The 23,342-nt window shown below is 43.3% G+C and overlaps 1 protein-coding gene across 8 annotated transcripts in view; it reads right to left on the minus strand.

The window, feature by feature from the left end:
* The window catches only part of KATNIP (katanin interacting protein), a 180,668-nt gene that overhangs the window by 96,449 nt on the left and 60,877 nt on the right, over positions 1–23,342 (minus strand). For 4 of the 8 annotated variants that reach the window (XM_075132829.1, XM_075132825.1, XM_075132827.1 and 1 more), the window contains 4 exons: positions 20,178–20,300; positions 11,500–11,758; positions 6,481–6,630; positions 4,192–4,403 (listed from right to left, as the gene is read on the minus strand). The exons of 1 other annotated variant lie outside the window; for it this stretch is intronic. In XM_075132829.1, the coding sequence (XP_074988930.1) occupies positions 4,192–4,403; positions 6,481–6,630; positions 11,500–11,758; positions 20,178–20,300 (744 nt within the window). Of the gene's footprint in view, positions 1–4,191; positions 4,404–6,480; positions 6,631–7,972; positions 8,237–11,499; positions 11,759–20,177; positions 20,301–23,342 lie in introns of those variants that run through there. 3 more of the 8 variants (XM_048865745.2, XM_075132828.1, XM_075132830.1) reach the window with 3 other exon arrangements.

Consider the following 23,342-nt stretch of genomic DNA (forward strand, 5'->3'; position numbering starts at 1 on the left):
ATATTAAGCAACATACTGGTTTAAGAAGGCTGTCACATTTTATTCATCACTGGTCACAGATTCACAAAGGGATGGATGGAGGTGTACACAGATGATTCTTGAGGACTCTAGTAAACTTTCATTAATGGCCATGATAAATCTCTGTATTGTGAAAATATGAAAAATTTCTTTGCGCTGCTTCTCTTGGACCACTTTCAGGGGTATGACTGAGGTTTACACCATGTGTTTCATCGGGTCCTGGAAAAAACAGTTACTAACCTGCTCAGTAACTGTTCTTTTTTGAGATATGTTGCGCATGTCCATTCCATTCTCAGTATGTGTGTGTCCAGCGCAGGGATGTCAGAAACTTTTCCCCTCAGCAGTACCCACTGGGACATTCAAGTGCCCTCTGCTGCCATGCACCAGCGCATGGACATATAAATGGCAGAGCCACCCCTAGCTCCCCTCAGTTCCTTCTTGCTAGAACTCCCATGTAGAGGGGCAGGAGGGTGGGTCATGGAATGGACACATGTGACTCATCCCAAAGAATAACAGTTACTGAACAGGTTAATTTTTCTTCTTTAAGTGATTGCACATATGCATTCCACTCTTGGTGACTCTCAAGCTGTGAAAACAAGAGGTGGGATTGGACAACGACTCATCCAACTCTAGCATTGTCTCTGGAATCTTGAGTCACAGCATAATGGGAGGCAAATATGTGGACTGAGGACCAGGTTGCCGCTCTACAAATGTCCACAATTGGAACATGTGCCATAAAAGCCACTGAGGCAGATTGGGACCTCAGTGAATGAACTGTGACTCTGCTCACAAGGGTGACATTAGCCATGTCATAGCACACGCGTATATAGGAGGCTATCCAAGAAGAAATTCTTTGGATGGAGACTAATTGTCCTTTTGTTCTGTCTGTCACCTCTACTAACAGTTGGGAAGACTTAGGGAAGTGCCTGGTTCTGTGCAGTTAGAATGCCAGAGCTCTTCTGATATGCAGGGTACGGAAACACTCCTCTTCCCTGCTCGAATGCAGCTTCAGGTAGAATGCAGGCAAATAAATTGGCCGGTTCGTATGGAAAGATTACACCACCTTTGGGACGAACATTGGCTGAGAATACAGGTAAACCTTGTCCCTAAAGAATATCACATAGGGAAGCCCAGACATTAAGGCAGGCAGCTCTCTTACCCTTCTGGCTGAGGTGATGGTCACCAAAAATTCTCTTTATTGACAGATGCAGTAGAGTGCAAGTAGCCAAAGGCTCAAACAGGGCACCCATAAGTCTTGATAACACTAAGTTTAGATCCCACAGGGGAATGGGAATCTTGCACCTGAAGATACAATTTGACTAGGCCTTTCAAAAATGTATGGACATGTCATTAGAGAAAAATTCACTTCAGAATGGAACAGTGAAATAGTTACAAGATGTACTTTAATCAAACTAGCAACCAAACTTAACAGCCAGAGCTAATGTGCATGTTGACTGTGGGCAGGCAAAGGGAACATCTACACATACATTGGCTAGACTTGTTCACAAATGTAGGGAAGGGAGGACATGAGAGCGTACCTTCACCACCGAATCTAGATGATGACAGCTCAGAAAGTAGACTTATCCCAGCCAACCCTGTAGAACTCGGAGGTGCAGTCTGGCACACTGAACCAGGTAAGTGCAGAAATCCATGTGCCCCAGAAGCCTCAAACACTTTTGTGCTGTTGTGACCAGGTGAGCTTTCATACCTATGACAACTGATTAAATTGCTTGAACCTTCGAGTCTGGAAGAAAAGCTCTGGCTTGAGTTGAGTCCGTTACAGTCCCTATAAACTCTATCCTCTGGACCAAGGAGATGAGAGACTTCTCTGTGTTGACTAGCAGTCCCAAAGCATTGACTGTCAACTGGATCAGGAATACACTACACTGTACCTGCAGTCCGGATCGGCCCTTGACAAGCCAGTCATCCAGATAGAGTTGAACTCCAGATATTCTGAGGAATGCAGATACTACTGCCATAACTTTTGTAAAGACCCTGAGAACTGGTGACAGGCCAGACGGTAGCACAATGAACTGGTAATGATTTTGATTTACCAAAAATCTGAGGTACATCCTGTGAGCTTGATTGATTGCCACATGGAAGTAGACATCTGTTAAGTCAAGCAAGGGTGGCACCAGGATCCAGGGAAGCTAGGGTGACAATGCAAAACTTTATTTTTTAAGAATTTGTTGAGTTGACGCAAGTCTAAGATTGGTCTGAGACTCCTCTTCACTTTTGGAATTAAGAAATAGAGGGATTAAAACCCCTGCCATCTGAGACAGTGTTGAAACTCCTCGGTGACCCCCAAGCAAAGGAGAGACTGTACCTCCTGGAGGAGGATTGTCTCGTGGGAGTAGTCTCCGAAGAGGGATGGGGAAGAAGGGTGGGAAAGAATTTTAGAAACAAACTGGAGACCTACTGGTCTGAAATAACTTGGTACCAAGCACTGAGGAAGTGGGACAGACCATTTGCAAAAGTGGGGGAATTTGGGTCTGGAGAGATGGAAACTGTTTGCATCCTCAACAGGCCCGTCAAAATGATTGTTTGGCATTTCCCACAAGTCTTGAAGGGCCTGGGGCTGGAGCCGAAGTAGCAGGAGACCTGAACCTATATCTCCTGGACTTCAAGGCTTGTAACTTGGTCAAACCAAATCCTATTTCATCTGGAACAAGGCCATGCACTGCTCCTCCAGGAGAACTATTTCTCTGCTAAATGACATACCACAGACATGCACTAGATTTTTTTCATGTTCTTGTCATTAAGAATGTGACATATATGTACAAATGGGTAACCTAGCTGTGCGGTGAAAAGTCTGTGGGTCAAATATGAGGTGAATAATTAGGGACAGATGAAGCTCAGGAAAAGGACCATATGGACCTTGTAAGAGAGATAGAGAGAGGCTCCTGTAGGCTTTGAAAGGTACACAGAATCTGAGGCAAGGAGTTGGGCTATGGAATTTACACATGCAATCAAAGCCAGTAGAATTTAAAAGTCCCAGGAAATGAAATGCCATCTTTTGTTTGTTTTCTTTTTAATGCCTTAATTCTGCCCTGTAGCACATTTACATGTTGAAGGTGGGATTTTCAAAGCCTTTAGTGTTAGTAGTAACTGGAAGTAAATTGCTTCCCTGAGAGTAGAGTTAGGCCAACACTGAGACTGGGGGCTTTTGAAAATCCCACTCTGTGTCCCAAGACAATGCCTATTAAGTAAGTATTACCTTACTTTCATAAAACATAGCAAGTTCATGTTATTTGTGAATATGCAGAGGGAACTACTCTCTCTCTCAACCACAAAACAACAGACATCACAAAAAATAAAAAGGAGACTGGAGAATTTGGCAGCCCATAACCTGGAAAGAGGTTCTGTAACACCAACAGACCCAGTCCTGAATTCCAGCCAAGAAGGGTCTGATCCAATTCTGAAGCAAATTAAAAGCTCCCATTGACTTCAATGAAACTAGGATCAGGCCCTAAGTGCTTGGTGAATGTGTGCAGTGAAAGTCATGTGACTGCTTTTCAAATTGTTTGGGTGTTAACTTTGAGGGAGGGAATGGCAGAAACCAGAAGGATCCTTTCTATCTCTAGGAAGAAGAGTCACATAAATGGTTAACACATTCTTTTCTGATCTTCTCTGAAATCAAGAAAGAGCTGTAAGGTAATATCCCCAGAAAGTGCATATGGGATGACCACACTATTCCATTTCATGTAGTGTTAAGATTCACCCCACCACCTACCCCTGTAAGGCTTTAAATCAGTGATACTCAGACTGAGGCGTCTGAGCCGCAAGCGGCTCTTTAATGTGCCTAATGCGGCTCTTTGCAGCATATGATATTAAAACACTGTGTGATTTAATTATTAACCACTCAGAATGCTTTTACTATGTTATTAACCAACAATAGTTGATAAAATAATAATACTTCGTCAGTCATTTTGCTGTGAGCATTATATACCACATATATAAAAAATTAACTAAATATTTCCCCTGCCATTCTATTTAAATATGAATATATACTACTATAGTAAATGAAACAATGAATTCATACTAATACTCTTTTGGGTAATGTTGATTGCCAATTTGGCTCCTGAACCACTGAGGTCTGAGTATCTCTGTACTAAACTATATAAGATTCCTATTCATGTTTAGGGAAAGGAAATAATTTTTGCTAGTGAACACCTTGGATCTCTCTTGTCCCAGGTCAGTACTTTGGCATACCATTTGACGGCTGGTAGAAGTCTCCAGCCTTCTGCAAAGCATCTCTCTTTGCAAGATCTCATTTTCAACTTGCATAGCTTTAATGACAGCAGAAGCAGATTGCTCAGGATCCTTCTTCTCACACACATTCCTTCGAGTTGCTGACAGTGGCTTTTCTGGTCGACTTACTGGTCCTGACATCAAAAAGTAGCAAGAAATGTCTTTTGATCATCTCATACACGCATAAAATACTGTAAAAGCCCAAGCATGAAATATCTGGTCTAGTTATTAACAAAGGGCTGAACTGGCAGCTTGCAACCCAGCCCAAGTAAGGCACAGCATATAGGTGATGCTAATGTTTGCTTTAAATTTAGAGTTCCAGGTCTTCTCTACCCTGGGCAACTAGTGAACAAATGACATCACAAAAGAATATAGACAGCAGTTTTCAGAGTAGCAGCCGTGTTAGTCTGTATTCACAAAAAGAAAAGGAGGACTTGTGGCACCTTAGAGACTAACCAATTTATTTGAGCATGAGCTTTCGTGAGCTACAGCTCACTTCATCGGATGCAATGCAGTGTGGCTGTGGTAGCATGCATAGTGGCAGAATGGGCCCGGCTGAGCTGTGCCGAATACATACCCACTGGTTTCCGACAGGTTTGTACTTGGCACAGCTCAGCCATGCTCATGCTGCCGCTACACATGCTACCACAACAACACTGCTATTTATATGCATGTTAGCTCAATAAGAACTAGCGTGAGTATATGTACACGAGCAGGGGAATCGCACCCCTAGTACATAATGTAAACATAGCCAAAGGCAAAACAACCAAACACAATCCTTCCTCTACAGCCCTCAAAAAGCCCAGACAACTTTCTGGCCTACTGTTTTTAAAACACAGCTTAATCATACTATAAGAGTGATAACAGGGACATTGAAGCCAGCAAAACTTGTGTGATTACCAGTCCTACCTCATATTCCTCCGCCTAACATCTGGTGTCAGAATGCACCAATAAACTGCCCCCAAAGCTACAGAAAATGACACACTTGCCACTGTTCAGGGATATATGGGATGCACTGCACCACCAATTACATAGCAGTGCAGCATACTTTCCATCAAGCTGATAACATCATCAGCTTACTGTGGTGGACAGGATGGGAAAAAGCCTCTGCTACTACCAGCGACTCCCTGGCTTTGGGCTTCCCACGCCACCTCTGGAGACAGATTATTGAGTTTAGATGTGGCATGGTTCACTGCCCCAAGACTGACTATGCCTGTGTATCTATGGTGCTGTGAAAGATGCTGTACACATGCTGGATGGTTGCTCTTTTTGTGTTGGGTTCCCCAGAGGTCTTCCCAAGGTGACCACTGTTAGCTCAAGACTATTTAGCTGCTGTTGTTTTTTCCTAAACCTTCCCTTGGTTGTCTTGCTCACACAGAATTGATATATGCATATAATACACTGTTTTAAAAGTGTTTGAAGGAAGTGCAACACACATCTTTCAAAAACTGGTCAACGCAAGGATCTGATCCAGAAGGTATTACTACAAACATTAGCTGATGCTGGCATCCAGGTGACAGGGGGAGTTTGAGTTTCTCTTTTGTTTAAGAAGGAATATAATTTCTTGGTTTTGTTTAGGTTTTGTATTAATTAAGGAGACACAGTTTGGGCTTTTCAATACTGTTAACTTTACTGGCTCTCAGGATTCATTTGGAAGCTGTGCTTAGCTTGAGAAGTTTTATTACAGTAATAAGGTGATCTGACCCTCTTCCATTCATTTGAGTAACTGGGTTTATGTCAGATATCCGCCACACCCCCAAAAAACCCATCTTTTTGTAACTGATGCTTAAGGGGAGTGGCTGGATTACAGAGAGCTACCATCTTTTGACAGTTCCTCTGAAGATCCAGTAGTTGACATGCAGAGGTTGCCTTCCTGTCAGCACCCTTTCACCATAGGGAATATGTCTGTGTAAAGAAAAAGGGGCAAGTATAGAGCAGTAGGGAGGATGGAAAAAGAGGGGAAGAAGTCTTCATTCTGTGGGGGCAGGGAAAGAAGAATGAGGAGGCGGAGAGATAGCATATATAGCCATGGGCTTGCTCCTGCTCCCACTGAAGTCAATGGAATTTTGAGATGAGAGGAAGCATAAAAATGGGCAACAGCCCAGGAGAGCGAGGATAGAAGTGTGCAGCAGAGACAACATCTAAGCCAGGGCAGGGGAAGGAGAATGGAAGCTCACAATTGTATACTTTACATATTCTCATCTCTCTTACGGGAGCAGGTTCTTTCATGTCCCTCCTGGTGCAGGGGTCCAGCAGAAAGTGGACGAGCCATTTTACTTCTGACCTTCATAGGTCTGATTGGAATGTAGGTTTCAGCAGCATCTTTCCTCTTTGCAGACAGAATTCGTTCCTGTTTCATATCTGCAGAAAAACAAGTGAGAAGAGTAAGAGAACTAGAGTCACAGAGTTTAAGGCTAGAAGGGACCACCAGATCATCCAGCCTGACTTTCTGTACATCACAGGCCACCATCATCACCCAGCTCCCACACACTAAACACATAAGTCAAGTGAAGTTCAACTGGATTTAGGAGCAGCAAATCAGTGAAGACTTATTAGGACTTGTCTACAAATAAGAGTTTTGCTGCTTTAACTATGCTGGCAAAGTTACAGAAGTTACTGTTACAGAAGTGCTTACATATAGCTTATTCCAGTACAATGAAGCTAAATAAGCTATACCAGTATGAAGTGCCTTATACCTGTATAACTCTATCTACACTAAAGCTTTTACCAGCATAATATATCTGTAAATAAAATATATACATTGCCAACATAGTTATGCCAATAAAACTTGTTAAATGTAGATTAGGATTTAGACACAAATTTTGGATTACAAGGGAAGATGTGATGATCTATACTATTATGTTCATCACTTTTACAAGACTATGATAAATTTTGTACAAAGTATGCCTTGTGAGGTATCAGTTGAAAGCTCATAATCTGCTGAACATTATTGTCCTGGTAAAATGTGTGTATGAGTATGGTATGTAAAGTTACAAGAGTCTACTGTATAACACTGTTATAACATGCTCCAATGTTAAGAAAAGCAGGTCTAAACCAGTTTCTCCGGAATAAAGGACAGGCCAACACCCAGCCAGATGTTAAAAGACTATCACCTGCTTAAGTGGCCATTCTCCGTCAGGGGGAAGATGTGACTAAGAAATTTACATTTCATCACAGGGATGGTTCAAACCTCACATCCACAAGAGATGCTTGCCGCCTGCACCCCAGCTTGGGGTAATCCTTAAAGAGGGGAGAGGGTTATAAGAATGAGAGACAGTGACCTCCCCTTCACCTTTCTCTCTCCCCCCATCTCTACTCATGGCAGCTTCTGAGCCCACAAAAGGGGGCTGCACATGGACATTGCAGCAAAGATATTCCCACGTTTCTTTTTTGGATCTTTCAGGAACATCAGTCTTTCTGCTTTTGAAGAACAAGACTGTTGGGCAGTCAAAATGACACTTCAGCCTCAAGCACAAGGCAAGAGAGAGATGTGACCCTGCCTGCAAGGGCAATAGTGAAAGAGAAATTGCAGCCAAGAATCTATGTCCTTATTGGTCATCATTCTAAAAAAAAAAAATGGAACTTTTGAAAAATGGAAAGTGTTCAAATAGTAAATTTTGTCCTCAAACTTTTAAAGTTTAAATGATTGATAACAGAGGTTTAGAGTTGAAGATCCAACTCATAGAAAAGAGAGGTCACTTACTAGTAGCTGTTGATCAAGAGTTGCCTCTATGTATTTCCACTTGTGGGATATGGTGACCCTGGCACTGAGCTGCAGAACTGCCCTTTAAAAGCTGTATCCATTGAGTGGCAGACAGGAGACACAAAGCCCAGTGCTAGTTTGCCAGGTCTCAGTGTGGCTGATCAGATCACATGCTGTGTCTGTGTTTCTCCAGCAGCAAGGTTGCAAGTGATAGTCAGCACGAGAGACCAAAGCTGCATTTTCTATCTTTGCTGTTCTTTTCTCTCCCTTTTGAGGGTGTTTGCTTCGTTTAGCCTTAGGGAAAGCAGAATATGACTTCAGCAACAACCACAGCTCCAGCTGACCTCAACAAATTAGTTTTCTTGTCCCCAGAAAGAACAATTACCATATTTAATACTACCTTAAAGACCATCAGATGGGATTTTTCCTATAAAAACTCTCAACAGCTAAAGGGAAAGGTAATAAGGGATATTGTTAAAATGAAATCCTTACTTAACACTTTACATTTCAAATGCTTCAACAGTTTTTTTCCCCTTTTTTTCTGTATCTTTAAAAAAAGGGCTATAAAGATACTTAATGGTCTAGGCAGGCTACAGTCTCTATTCTAGAAACCCTGACCCATGTTTAACTGTTTAATGTGGAATAGCAACAGGGTCATGATTAACACCATTGACTCTTTGAGCCCATTCAGTCAATCAAAATTAGAACGACAGACACATCTGAAATAAGCGTCCATCTCAGGAATCATTGCAGGGCAGGACCACACTTCTTAAATGCCCTATATGGCTCAGGACCCAACATGGCTCCTGCCATTACCCAAAGAGGGTAGCTACTTATACTGTGCTAAAAGCTACACTACACTAAAGACTAATTTAACTAACTATATACAAGAAGAGAATTAGACTACAATGGAGCAATTCAAGGACATGAAGTGAGTTCTGTTAGTTCTCTGCTGAAGCAGCAAAGGAACTGAGGCAGCCAGGGGACTCACTCCTTTATATAGTGTAGGGAGATGACATTCCCCTTGTGTGAGACCACTTGTGCACCCTACAAACAGACATGGCTTTTAAAGGCAGTTCCACAGCTTGACGCCGGGGCACCATATGCCACAAGTGGGAATGAACAGAGGCTGTCAAAGACATAATTACTGGGCAAATTAATAGAAAAGCTGATATAGGATTCAAATAATAAAGAATTAAAGGACAGGAATATAGTTAATGCCAACATGGTTTCATGGAAAATAGATCTTATAAAACAAACCTCATTTCATTCTTTGATGAGATTACAAGATTGGTTGATAAAGGTAACAGGGCAGATATAATAGACTTAGACTTTTGTAAGACATTTGAATTGATATCACATGATATTCTGCTTAAAAATTAGCCATGTCCAATAGCAACAACACTCATGTTAAATGGATGAAGAACTGTGTAATGGATAGGTCTCAACAAGTAATCATCATTGAACGGGGTGTTTCTAGTGGCGTTCCACAGGGATCAGTTCTAGGCCCAATGCTATTCAACAATTTACATTAATGATCCAGAATCAAATGTAAAATCATGGCTGATCAAATTTGCAGATGAAACAAAGATAGGTGGAACAGTAAATAATGAGGACAGGGGATTCATAGAGAGTGATCTGGATTCACTTGGTAACCTGGATAAAAAACATGTGTTTTAATACAGCCAAATGGAAAGTTATACATCTAGGAACAAGGAATGCAGGCTATACTTACAGAATGGGAGACTATCCTGGAAAATAGTGACTGTTAAAAGGAGGTAAGGGTCACAGTGGACAAGCAACTAAACATGAGCTCCCAGTGTGATGCTGTGGCAAAAAAGGATAATGAGATTCTTGGATGGATAAGGAGGGAAGTAGAGAGGTAACTTCACTCTGTGTTGGTATGATGGGGTACAAACCCCACACTGGGGAAAAGGGAATTAAGGAGTAGCTCTAGTCGCAGGAGGCTCTACCCAGCAGAGCCTTCTGGACATGCTGTCAACTGAGACAGAGCTTACAAGGGCACAGCACAGCTCAATCAGGGCGGTCAGTGCAAGGGAGCTGACTTCCACTGGTAGCTCATGCAGGAATCCAAAAGGAACTCCACACAGCCCTGAAAAGACTCAGAGCCGTAAACCACTGCAGAAGAGACAGCAAAGCATCTGCTTGTGAGTGGGGAAGGGAACCTCCTGCTCCTCTTCTGGGGGTACATGTTGCAGGTCATTAGTCAGGCCTTCGCTGTGCCTCTGGAGAGGCAGGGATGCAATAGGACAGGGGTCAGCAACCATTGAGAAGTGGTCTGCCAAGTCTTCATTAATTTAAGGTTTCGCGTGACAGTAATAAATTTTACATTTACAGTGGCCCCTGACAGAACCCCAGACTGGCAGCGGGCTGAGTGTGGCCAGTGGTCTGAGGTTCCGGCTGCCAGCTCCTGCCAGCCGGGGTCCCGGCTGCTGGCCCCGCTCAGCCCGCTGCTGGCCTGGGGTTCCGTTCACCCAGGCAGGCAGCAGGCTGAGTGGAGCCAGCAGCTGGGACCCTGGCTGGCAGCAGCGTGGCAGTAAAAATTGGCTCGCATGCCGCCTTTTCCACATGTGCTGCAGGTTGTCAACCCCGCAATAGGAAGTAACCCAGGGAAAAGGCTGGGCGATACCCTGACCCACATTGCACACCTGAACTGCCTGCCCCAGGGCCCTGGTTGGAACCGGAGGAGTGAGAGGGCCTGGGTTCCCCTACCTCCAACCCCCGGGCTCAAACCAACTAGGCACTACCATCAACCCCCAGGTTTGAACCCACTAGGTGCTACTAGCAACCTCAGACTTGAACCCACCAGGCACTACTGCCAAACCAGGACTTGAACCCACTAGATGGTATGACTAGCCAGTGCGCTGATGACTAGAGGATGTGATCTAGGCCTATTACAATTAGTGAGACCAGCACTGGAATACTGCATACAGTTCTAGTGTCTACATTTAAACAGGATATTGAAAAACTGGAGAGGGTGCAGAAAAGAGCCACAAAATTATTCAAGGGCTGGTGAAAATGCCTTGCAGTGAAAGATGTAAAGAGCTCAATCTGTTCAGTTTATCAAAAAGAAGACTGAGAGATGGCTTGATTACATGGGGAAAAAACACCAGGTACCAAAAGGGCTCTTTAATCTAGCGGAGAAAGGCAGAACAAGAACCAATGGCTGGAAGCTGAAACCAGACAAATTCAAACGGGAAACATGGCACCAATATTTCACAGCGAGGGTGATTAAACATTGGAACAAACTACCAAGGGAAGTGGTAGATTCTCCATCTCTTGAATTCTTCAGAAAGATTGGAATCCTTTTTGGAAGATATGCTCTAATCAAACACATATTACTGGCCTAAATGCAGGGATACCTGCATGAAACATAATGGCCTGTGGTGTATAAGAGGTCAGATTAGATGACATAAGGTTCCCTTTTAGCCACAAACTCTATAAATAAAAACTAGAATTACTACTGCAACGCTGCAGCTGAACTGGTACAGGACACAAAGACTTACTTGTTGGATTCTGCTTAAATTCCAGCACGAGAGCACCAGCATCGAGGTCACAGCATCTTCCAGCCTCCTGATACTTGGGAACATCCTTCAGTAATGACTCGCCACTGGGCAACTGGAGGCTTCCAAAACTTGCAACTGTCTCTTCCACCTGAGAGTGCTCCAAAAGCACATCCTCCTCAACAGAGTCATAGTCATCACTAGAACTTTCCTTCTCCATCCTTTTCTGACTTACACTGAGTTCCAAACTTCTTCTCAATTCCTGGTACAATCCAGACAGATTTGTCAGCAAAATCTCACATATGTCTTTCAAAATAAAACCAGTTAAACTGCTGCTCCTCCCACCCCCAAGAAGGGAAAAACACAAACACTTTTTATAAATACACACAGCTGGAAGGCAGCTGAAAACATTTTGGGCCTTCGCAAGCAAGAGCATGGAAGTGTAGTATTTCAGGGAAAGCTATGAAACTGAGTAAATAGACTACATTTAAAAAAATAAATTACATTAAAAGTTGCTGAGGGACAGCAATGCAAAATTTAAATCTACAAAAGCCAGGAAACAATATACTGCTACACACCTTACCTTCTCCCATATACACAAAGCTGCTCACAAACACTTTCCCTTGGCAAATCAGCCCTACTCCACAAGGTCACACCTAGACAACCTTAACTCAGCCCTCTGTTGCCAGTGTTTCACAGGGATAAATGTTTATTTCTCACAGTTGTGGCTTTCAATATGGCAATAATCCCCTTTAGAAGCCTTCACCAGTTATTACAAACAAACCTGTTTATTACAATAATATTGTGAACTATAATATATTACTATATATTACTATGGCCCATTACAACAATCTGTAACTCACTAATACTCCTTTGTCCTACAGCTGTAGAAGTATTAATTTCCCCTTTCACTTTGAATGCTCTCTTGCAAAACATGTTAACTACTTATCTGTTCCACCCTTGTAATTTAGCTATGATACTCTGAGGACCTGAAGAAGAGCTCTGTGTAAGGTCGCAAGCTTGTCTCTTTCACCAACAGAAGTTGGTTCAATAAAAGATATTATTACATCACCTACCTTGTCTGTCTAATATATTACTAGTATCTTTCTGAGAGATGTATGGTATAATGAACTCCTATTTATTTTATTTTTACAAAAATGGAAATGTCATTGTCATATTCAGAGAGGTAGCCGTGTTAGTCTGTATCCACAAAAACAACGAGGAGTCCGGTGGCACCTTAAAGACTAACAGATTTATTTGGGCGTAAGCTTTCATGGGTAAAAAACCCACTTCTTCAGATAAATCTGTTAGTCTTTAAGGTGCCACCGGACTCCTTGTTGTTATTGTCATATTAAGACTCTGAGCTACTGGTAGTCAGCCAAAAGTTATTTTAATTCTTTAGCATTTTTGAAGTATTGTGTGTTTCCTTGCTTTTTAAAATACAGAGGGGTGGATCTTCTTTTCTTTCCATTCTCCTAATCTTTTTGCCTCCCCTTCTCTGCAAGAGCCATAAATTCTTGGGGAGGCTATCTACTTCTCTAGTGAAGCATTCTTGTTTAATTAAAGTGGTTTTAAGTGTGTTAAGGTGTACATTCTCGACTTTCTCTTCAGAGCATATTCTATGGTATCTAAGTGCCTGGCTGTATATAACATATTTCTTGGTGTTGGTGTTCTGGAGTGGTTGCTGGATCAGTGGAAGTAAGTGTGGTGATCTGTTGCTTTCTTGTATATAGTTGTCTGTAGGGTTCCATTGTTGACACTGATCGTGCTGTACAGGAAGTTGATGCTGGTGTGGGAGTTCTCTACAAAGTTTGATGGATGGTAGTTGTTGATGTTGTTGTGGAAATCATTGTTTAGGTTGTCTGTCTGAAGGATAAGAACGTAGGGATGGTCATATGAGGTCAAACCAATGGTCCATCTAGCCCAATATCCTGTCTTCTGACAGCAGCCAAGGCCAGATGTTTCAGAGAGAGTGAACAGAACAGGGAAATGTATTGGATGAAAATATAATTGATGTATTTCAGGTATATAGTTGGTTTTATGTTGCATTTATCCAGAAATTCTTCCCTGAGGTAGCCCATAAAGAGGTTGGCATGTTGGGGATCCATCCTGGTACCCATGGCGGTTGAAGAAAACAATGGATGTCCCAGAATAAAAGCTCAATGAGCACTGGAACAGGGATTGTATAAAATATGCCAATGGCCAAGGGTTTTTTGTTGGTTTGTTTTAATATGCCTGAAATGTTGTACAAGATCACATCTGGCATAGCTCAGAACGGAACCTAAGTTTCTTCAATTTAGCCATATTTCCTCTCAGAAAGAATATGCCAAATGTATTGCTTGATTCTGCTTTTATAGAATGGGGCTACTCCTGCATGCGTAACCCACTGTTTCAGTGCAATACACGACCGATTCTAGCAGTAGCTGGTCCATAGACAATAACAGCCTACTACGGCTGACAGCTTTGGCTCACGTTATGGTATCTATGGTGGGGATCTGAAGGTCCCAGGTTCAAATCCTACTAACAACCCAGGTGAATATTATTAAAGTTACACATGACAGAAGTCCTTTTTTTTTTTAAATCTATAAAATTACATACAAAAGAGGGGCAGTGAGTAAGACAGGTCTGAATAGTAACCAAGATTGATGGCTGTAGCACCCAAGCTCATTTACTCCAAAAGTTCATCATGGGGAAACAGGGGACTCAAGGAAGACAAAAGATGGTTTTCTTGACAAGGTGCTGGACTAAGTCCAAGGAGAACTGGGTTCTAGTCGTGGCTCTGCTAAAGACTTTTAATAGGATTTTGGATAAGTTACTTAAAATCAGTATTTTCAGAGGTGGCTGATAACTGTGTGTTCCTCATTTACTGGGAAATCAACTTTAGCTAGATAGGGAATGATTTTCTGAAGTGCTGATCATTCAGAATTGTAGCTGAATCCCACAGGAGTTGTGCATGTTTAGCCTTAGGCCCTAGATTCAAAAGCAGAGCTAAGCACCCTGCCAATAAGTGGAATTCACAACCCCGAGCTGGATGCCTGGACTCTTCATACAATGCATGGAGATAGTTGGGTACCAAAAAAGGGATTCACAGAAGCCAGAGCGTAGAGCAGGAAGCCACTTAAGCTAGCCAGTAGGAAATGCCAAGGAGAAAGCTGAAGCCTAAGCCCTACCCCTGAAAGGAAGCTTGATGCTGTGATGTTACACTCCATATTCTTATGGAAATATGCTTATGATATGGATATGGCATAACTGAGATACACTTTATGCACGATGGCTCATGTAAGATAGAATTGGAGAGGTTATGATTTACTGAATGTGATTATCCAATCTGTATGCCTGTATCATTTCTGTATCTGAAGTTAGGAATATTGACCATGTAGCTGTATTTCAAATGTGCTACTTTGGGTGACACCCATAACTAGCCCTTCAGATACAACAGTGAAAAGCCAGACAGGGCCAATGGCCCATTAGGAAGAAACAACAAGACTGTGAAGATACTAATCTCTCTCCTTCCTAAGAGTCATCCTGGGATGTAGCTGTGACACTAATTGGTCAGGAGGTCCTGCCACCTGGTACTAAACACGCTCTTGGACTTCTAGTAATTTTCCACTCACAGGATGGGGAGGTCAAGTTTGGGAAACAAAAGGCTTCCTGCCTTATGTAAATTCTATTTAAGGCTGGGAGGGAAGGCATTCCAGACTCTCCTCCATTGCCTACCCAAGAAGAAGGACTGATGAAAGAACCTAAAGGGACAAAGAAACTAACCTGAAGGGAAAGGCAGGGTTGAGTCCAGACTGGGACAGGGGACCAGTCTGTAAGAAGAAATAACTGGAACTCTGAGTTACAGAAGCGCTGCATCCAGTCTAATTCAACATTTAGGGTGAGAAATTACATTTTGTAACCAATTTTTTTTGTGAATCAAGCTTCGTTTGCGTGCTTTGTTTTATTTGCTTAGTAATCTGCTTTGTTCTGTTTGCTCTCTCTTATAATCACTTAAAATCTGCCTTTTATAGTTAATAAATTTGTTTTGTTTATTATCAAACCCAGTTTGTGCAATTTGTAACTGGGGGGGGGGGGGAAGACAGGGTGCATATCTCTCTTCACATTGAGGAAGAGGGTGAATTTTTATGAGATTGCACTGTGCAGATTATTCTATACATCACAAGACAATATGCCTTTGGGTCTGCACTCTAAGGGAGGTGGGCACCTGACTACTGGAGCAAGTCCCTTAAGCTGAGTCTTTCCAGAGCTGATCTCAGTGTCCGTGTCTTTCTGCAGCTGGGTGTAACCCTGCCTGTGTGTGTGCTAGAGGGGGTTTAAGAGCCTGGCTCAGCAAGACAAGTTAAAGGGGGCCCATGTTGACAGAACAGGTGGGCTCAGTGGTATCTCAGCACATCAGACGGCGCCTTGAAAGGGGGCAACCCATTAGAGATGCCTAACTCTGGGCTGGAGTATGCTCAGAATTCACAACTTTGAACCCTCTCCTGGAGTTAGGGACCTAAACCGGAACAACCCTTTCTCAAGTTAAAAATGAAGAGAAGGTGCCACCCTCCTTTATACCCAAGAGTGCAGTCATTAGAGCACTCACCCAGGAAGTAGGAGATCCAGGTTAAGTCCCCATTCTGCCTGATTCAGAGCAAGGACTTGAACCTAGGTCTCCCAATTGAATCTTCTAACCACTGGGCTATGGGATATTCTGGGGTGGGGGTGGGGGCTGTCTTTTTTAATCTCACCTGTTGAAATGGTTCGACTTTGGATGAAACACTGAACTATTCACTGGAGCAGGGGCTGGAACGCAAGTCTGCTATGGGAGTGTGCTAATCACTAGGCTATCCAGTCACACTCTCTCTGATCTCCTGAATATTAAAATATTTTACACAAAGTGGAACAACTTGAACAGGAGAGAATGAGAGAGCCGCACCCCAGAATACCCTCTATCTTAGGGCACTCAGCTAGGAAGGGGGATTTAGCTAGGAAGCAGAGCAGGGATTTGAAACCAGGTCTCCCACATCCTAAGGGTGTGCTCCAACCATCGGCTATTGGGGATACCGCCTCAGCTGGCTTTTTGTGAGGGGCAAGATTTGGTACGCATGTTCTTAGGCAGCTTCTGAGCATATCTACCAGATCAGGCGAGACAGGCAGGGGAATGTCTAGCTTGTGAATGTTGCTGGGGTTTAGGCAGGAGTTAAGTGCCAAGCTGCTCGGCAGTGTTGGGTTTCAGGAGGCTGTGTGCAGGCCCAGAGGCAGAAATTTAGTTGCCAGGGGGACTTTACCAGAGGAAAAATTAGACACCTATAGACTTTAGGCACCAACAGATTACATGGCAGCTGAACTATGGTTCTGTGAATGTCAGTGGTGCCTAAACACTGCACTTAGGCGCTTAGCTGCTAGCTTAAATCTCCCTTGTAAATCTAGCCCTAAGTATCCCAAGCTGAGTATCCAATAACTGAGGCACTCAAAATTCATGCACCCTTTTATAAATGTTGGCCAAAATCTCTTTATATCTCAGATCCCCATTTGTAAAATGAGATTAATAATTCTTTCCAGGGTGCTGTGAATACTAACTAATTCTTTAAAGTCTATGAGACTCAGATATCATGGTGAGCAGCATAGCAGAAAAGTTGTGAGGAAATAAGTAATTCCCTATTCAGTGCAGGGTTTGGACGGTGTGCAGTAAATAAATCCTGGTGCCATATAATGAATAATGAGGTTAAAAGGCAATGCTGAACAGCTGCCGCATTCAATAAGCGCCATCCATCAGAGTGAGGGAAGCCAGCTTCAGTAGTGTTACTGAGCATGCTCAGTCTCTGTGAGTATGTTCAGTACAAGCCAAGCGGCAAATCTGGGTGGGCACATGACCCCACATGCCCCCCACCCAGCCAACTCATTGCCTCTGCTATGCAATAAGGGCTCAGTTCTGCTCCCTTTACTCCCATTGACTTTAGTGGTATATGATTGGGACCTGAATGAGACAGCAACCCTGTGAAAAAAAAACACAGACTATATCCTTGTGCATTGAAAACTGGCATTTCTGTATTATTAATAATACTTTCTATTATAAGACTTAGTTTTCAGATGCTTTTTACTTTGACAAACTGTGACCATTCAGGCTGAAGTTTTCCATGCTGTGTATCAAGCTCGGGCTGAATTTTTTGGAAGATTTCAGCAAAAAAGTTCAGCCATTTCCCAAAAAGAGGTTAAGGAAAAATATGTTGCTTTGCCCACATAACATTTTTTTAAAGCTGTTTAAATGAGAAACTCTAATGCTTCCATTCTTTGGAGCAAGGAGTTAAATTTGGCAGAGCGTTGCCCTGGTGTCAGCTTTTTGCTGTCCCTATGAAAATTCTCCCTAATTTGGCCAGTGTATAAGTCTCTGAAGATCTTAATGCACACAAGTTCAACAGAGTCTTGTTAGAATTTGGAAGCTAACGTCTCCCAAGATTTTATTTGTACTGAGCATGCATCATCCCAGGATAGCCACGGTTGAGCTGGACTTGCCCTGCAATTGCTACTCTTGGATGCCAAGAACAACTAGGATGCCAGACACAAGAACTAAGTGCAGAGATACTGTCTCTACTGGTGCTCTCAATGTTCCCACTGCTGGTGCCCAGGCAGTGAGGAGGAGAAAGAGGAAGCAGCCACACTGGAATGAAGACCCAAAAAAGAGAGAAGGAACTGGGACAAGAAGCTGAGGTGGAGATGGACTGAGACAGGTTGGAGGGATCAGTGGGGCAAAAGGGATCAGGCTTTGAGGAAAACAGGGGCAGAATGGTCTATAACTTTCCCTCAGAACCTGGAATAGAACCCAGGATTCCTCTAATGTCAACATGCCTCTGATAACATTGCCAGCAACTGTGAAATCCACTAATAAAATGTATGTGTAACAGGGTAGCTGGCCCTGTAAATGAAATTAGGCCCAGGTCCCCCGTCCAAGTACAGGTGCCCTAGTTTGATGTAATTAGGAGGGAGAGCTGCCCTGAAAGTTATAAATAAGACAACCCAAAGACATGAGAGCATTCAGAACCCAAACTAGAAGAATTCAGAGTCCGGAGAAAGCTCAGAAGAAGAGCAGAGCTGTGTTGAAAACTTCAGGAAGGAGATGCCCCTGAAGGAGGGAGCAGGGAGCATTTTCTTATTGAGCAATGGATCCAGGTCATGTTGGTGGAGGTGGGAAGACAGCTGCGGGAGGGTCACTTACAAACTTTCCCAGGCCAGAGAGCCATGCCCAGAGAGAGCTGAAGGCCGACAGCCACAAAGGCAGATGCCTGCCGGCTCTCTAAGCTGCAGAGCTGAAGCCAGAGGGATGAAGGCTGGGGAATGATTAAAGGGTGAGCCCACTGATGTCTCCAGGCAGAAGCTAGAAACAGGGTGGAGAAGTTCCCTAGCTAGAGGTGCTGGGGTGAGGTAAGAAATGCCAGAGCCATGCTGAAGTGCTGGGGCATGGTGAGAGACACTGGAACTGTAGTTGATATGTTGACTGGTGGAATTTGAAAGATTGACTGTGCTGGGAAAATCTGGATTATGATTTTTGGAACTTCTGCAATAAATTAACCCTGTAAAGGGCTATTTATTCTCTGAAAGCCTGCATGGAGTTACTGGGATGCTGGAAGAAAGGGCAAACTGAGGCAGATGCAGCAGTCATTTCACAGCCTACCACAGGATGGTGCGTCTTATCACATATGGTGGAGTAGGTGATCCCCTGTAAAAAGTGGAATGGCAAGTTCCTGGAAAGGGAAAATTGAGGCATTGGAACACTGCAGGACCACGTGAGGGCATGCCCTGGAGGTAGTTGTTCTTCGACATTGTGCTTCACCTTCCTCACAATATAGAGAATGACAATTTACTACTGCTAGCAGTGACTTTGTTAGCTCAAGTGGCAGCAGTCCATGCTGTAGATGTAAAACTTTTAACTCTGCTGATGAATCATGTAGGAGTCAATATGGGGTTCCACATGATGGAAATCCTGTTTTCTTCAGCTTACTTTTTTTATAAATTTAGGAAATTACACACAAAAAAACTATAAACATTAAAAGAACACTCAGGTTGCAAAGTCAAGCAGTCAGAAGTTAGGAAATGCCAGTTAGGAATGCATTGTGGTACAGTCTCTAATTACATCATTACAAGCTTTTTTTTCTTTGGTAACTGGATTTAATTCTCTGGCCTATGTTATGTAGGAGGTTAGAGTAGAGATCTAATGGTTCCCTTCTGGCCTTAAAATATAAATCTATGAATATCCCTGGTGAATCAGGAAAGCTGGGCTGCAGGAGGCATGAGTTAGGCTCTGGTGGTGAAATTGGGCTCCGGGGCACCATTGGGGCAGGCAAGGACAGTACAATGTCGGGGTGAATATGGGACTGAGTGAGCTGCTGCATGGTGCACCAGGGGAACAGAGTAGGGAAGTACGACAGAGGAGTCAAAGGCCCAGAGGGAACAGGGACATAGGAGGGGGGAGAGGCAGAGATTTCAGGCTAGAGAATTTGGTTGAAGGGCATGTGTGTGTACATGTATGTGTACGCATGGGGACAGGGGATGGCCTGAAGCTATGAAGAAAGCCTGGGACTCTCACCTTCCTGAAAAGGAAATGGTTTCAGTTCCAATCACCCTGCAAAGCTTTTGATAAAAATTGTTCTATTATCAGATTATTTATAAAGTTTGGCAAAACATAAAAGGCCATACCACACCTTTACATCATCAATACTTAAAAGTATTCTTTCCTTTTCCACATCGCCATGTACTTGGAGTACTGGGTTCTGGGTGGTGAATTTAAAGTCACTGACAGGACTGCTTTTGGGAGACTTGAGATTCTGGAAGCAAAAATACAGAACAACTCACTGTAGCTTCACTTACAGGTACATTCCCTGCTCATAGACAATCAAGGGTGGATAGGATGTCTCTTGAAAGAGAAAAGAGAGAGCAATCCAATATACAATGGAGGTTTTACTTTTAAAAGAATTAGAAAATGTTTAGGGAAATTATCTTAGAAATATTATAAACACTTTAAACAATAAAACATACTTGAATTTAAAAACAAGGCAGCAAAGAGAAAGCACTCACACTGTATTCAGCCTGTGCTGTACAGGCATAAAGAACTTCATATCTTTCTGTGCAAGGACCGAGACACCATGAGGTCTGCCTGCATTACGCCTCAGAAAGAGCGTGTGAAAGTGCCCCAGACCTACCCTGTACCTGCTGATAAATCCAACATATAGCCAACTTAAAGTGCTCCACGGTGTAGGGAAGGCACACTGGGGAACAAGAAATCTTATAGCTGTCTGTGACTTTGTCACCCATGTAGCAAAAGGACAGGCCCCGTACCACCTCTTCCACCCCTGTGACACACCCTGCACACCTGATACTGATACCTGTCAGCAGGATGCATCAAGATTTTGTCCTGAGTACTTCTGTGCATCAATCCAGGGGATGCTTGACATTCCCTATACTACTTCAATCAAGACATTGCCTCCTCTAAAGAGCCACATTCTGTCTGCACCAAGGGGGGGGGAACAGTAATCATCTGATTTCTACATGTGTTTTAAAAATATGAATAAATAAAATTAATTATAGATGTCCATACAGTGCTGTGGACACCTATCTCATACATTAAAAATGACAACATAGACAAAGTTTCAGAGTAGCAGCTATCTTAGTCTGTATCCGCAAAAAGAAAAAGAGGACTTGTGGCACCTTAGAGACTAACAAAATTATTTGAGCATAAGCTTTCGTGAGCTACAGCTCACTTCATCAGATGCATTCAGTGGAAAATACAGGGGGGAGATTTATATACACAGAGAACATGAAACAATGGGTGTCACTATACACACTGTAACGAGAGTGATCAGGTAAGGTGAGCTATTATCAGCAGGAGAGAGGGGAGGAAGAAACCTTTTGTAGTGATAATCAAGGTGGGCCATTTCCAGAAGTTGACAAGAACGTCTGAGGAACAGTTGTGGGGGCGGGGGGGGGGTGGGAATAAACATGGAGAAATAGTTTTACTTTGTGTAATGACCCATCCACTCCCAGTCTTTATTCAAGCCTAAGTTAATTGTATCCAGTTTGCAAATTAATTCCAATTCAGCAGTCTCTCGTTGGAGTCTGTTTTTGAAGTTTTTTTGTTGAAGAATTGCCACTTTTAGGTCTGTAATCGAGTGATCAAAGAGACTGAAGTGTTCTCCGACTGGTTTTTGAATGTTATAATTCTTGACGTCTGATTTGTGTCCAGTGATTCTTTTACGTAGAGACTGTCCAGTTTGGCCAATGTACATGGCAGAGGGGCATTGCTGGCACATGATGGCATATATCACATTGGTAGATGTGCAGGTGAACGAGCCTCTGATCGTGTGGCTGATGTGATTAGGCCCTATGATGGTGTCCCCTGAATAGATATGTGGACACAGTTGGCAGTGGGCTTTGCTGCAAGGATAGGTTCCTGGGGTAGTGGCTCTGTTGTGTGGTTGCTGGGGAGTATTTGCTTCAGGTTGGGGGGCTGTCTGTAAGCAAGGATTTGCCTGTCTCCCAAGATCTGTGAGAGTTATGGGTCGTCCTTCAGGATAGGTTGTAGATCCCTGATGATGCGTTGGAGAGGTTTTAGTTTGGGGCTGAAGGTGATGGCTAGTGGCATTCTGTTACTTTCTTTGTTGGGCCTGTCCCATAGAAGGTGACTTCTGGGTACTCTTCTGGCTCTGTCAATCTATTTCTTCACTTCAGCAGGTGGGTATTGTAGTTGTAAGAACGCTTGAGAGAGATCTTGTAGGTGTTTGTCTGAGGGGTTGGAGCAAATGCAGTTGTATCGCAGAGCTTGGCTGTAGACAATGGATCGTGTGGTGTGGTCTGGATGAAAGCTGGAGGCATGCAGGTAGGCATAGCGGTCAGTAGGTTTCTGGTATAGGGTGGTGTTTATGTGACCATCGCTTATTAGCACTGTAGTGCCCAGGAAGTGGATCTCTTGTGTGGACTGGTCCAGGCTAAGGTTGATGGTGGGATGGAAATTGTTGAAATCATGGTGGAATTCCTCAAGGGCTTCTTTTCCATGGCAGAGCAAGTAGGGGAGCGAGTTCCAAAACTGAGGACCACTCCTGGAGAATGTCCTGCCAGCAGTTCCCTCTCGTTTATATTGAAGGAGTTGCTTCTTAAGTGTCTCTGCTAATCTCAACAGTGACAGCATATTTTGGGCAGAGACCAACACCCTGGATTCCACGCAGAAACTTACTGGGAGCTGATACAGATGACAGAGCATTGGTTTAATATGCTCCCAACAGGCAACTTCACAGCATAGCCTACTAGTTAGAGCACTGGACTGGCAGTCAAGAGATCTGGGTGCTATTCCTGACTATGCCATTGGCCTACTGGGTGACCTCAGACAAGTCACTTCAATGCTCTGTATGCCTCAGTTTCTTCATCTGTAAAATGGGGCTAGTGATATTTACTTCCTTTGTAAAGTACTTTGAGATCTACTAATGAAAAGTACAGTACTTTATAAGAGCTAGGTATTATTATTACTCTTAAGAAGCAGCCTGAAGAATTCTGAATGGTTCCAAAGTGTAGCCCAGGTAGAACATATTACAGCAATTTAAGGCCATGTCTACACTTACAAGGGCACAGCTGTACCATTGCAACTGTGCTGGTGCTGTAAGAGCACTTGTGTAGCTGCGTTATGCCAATGGGAGAGAGCTCTCCCGTCAACATAAAGCCAGCTTAACGAGCGGCAGTAGCTATGTTGGCTGGAGAGTGTCTCCCAACAACAGAGCACTATGCAAACTAGAGCTCATGCCAGCAAAACTTACGTTGCGCAGGGAAGTCTTTTTTTCACATCCCTGAGCGACAAAAGTTTTGCCGACATAACTGCTAGT

Source organism: Caretta caretta, chromosome 10 (assembly GCF_965140235.1).
Source record: "Caretta caretta isolate rCarCar2 chromosome 10, rCarCar1.hap1, whole genome shotgun sequence".
Taxonomy (NCBI): Eukaryota; Metazoa; Chordata; order Testudines; family Cheloniidae; genus Caretta; species Caretta caretta.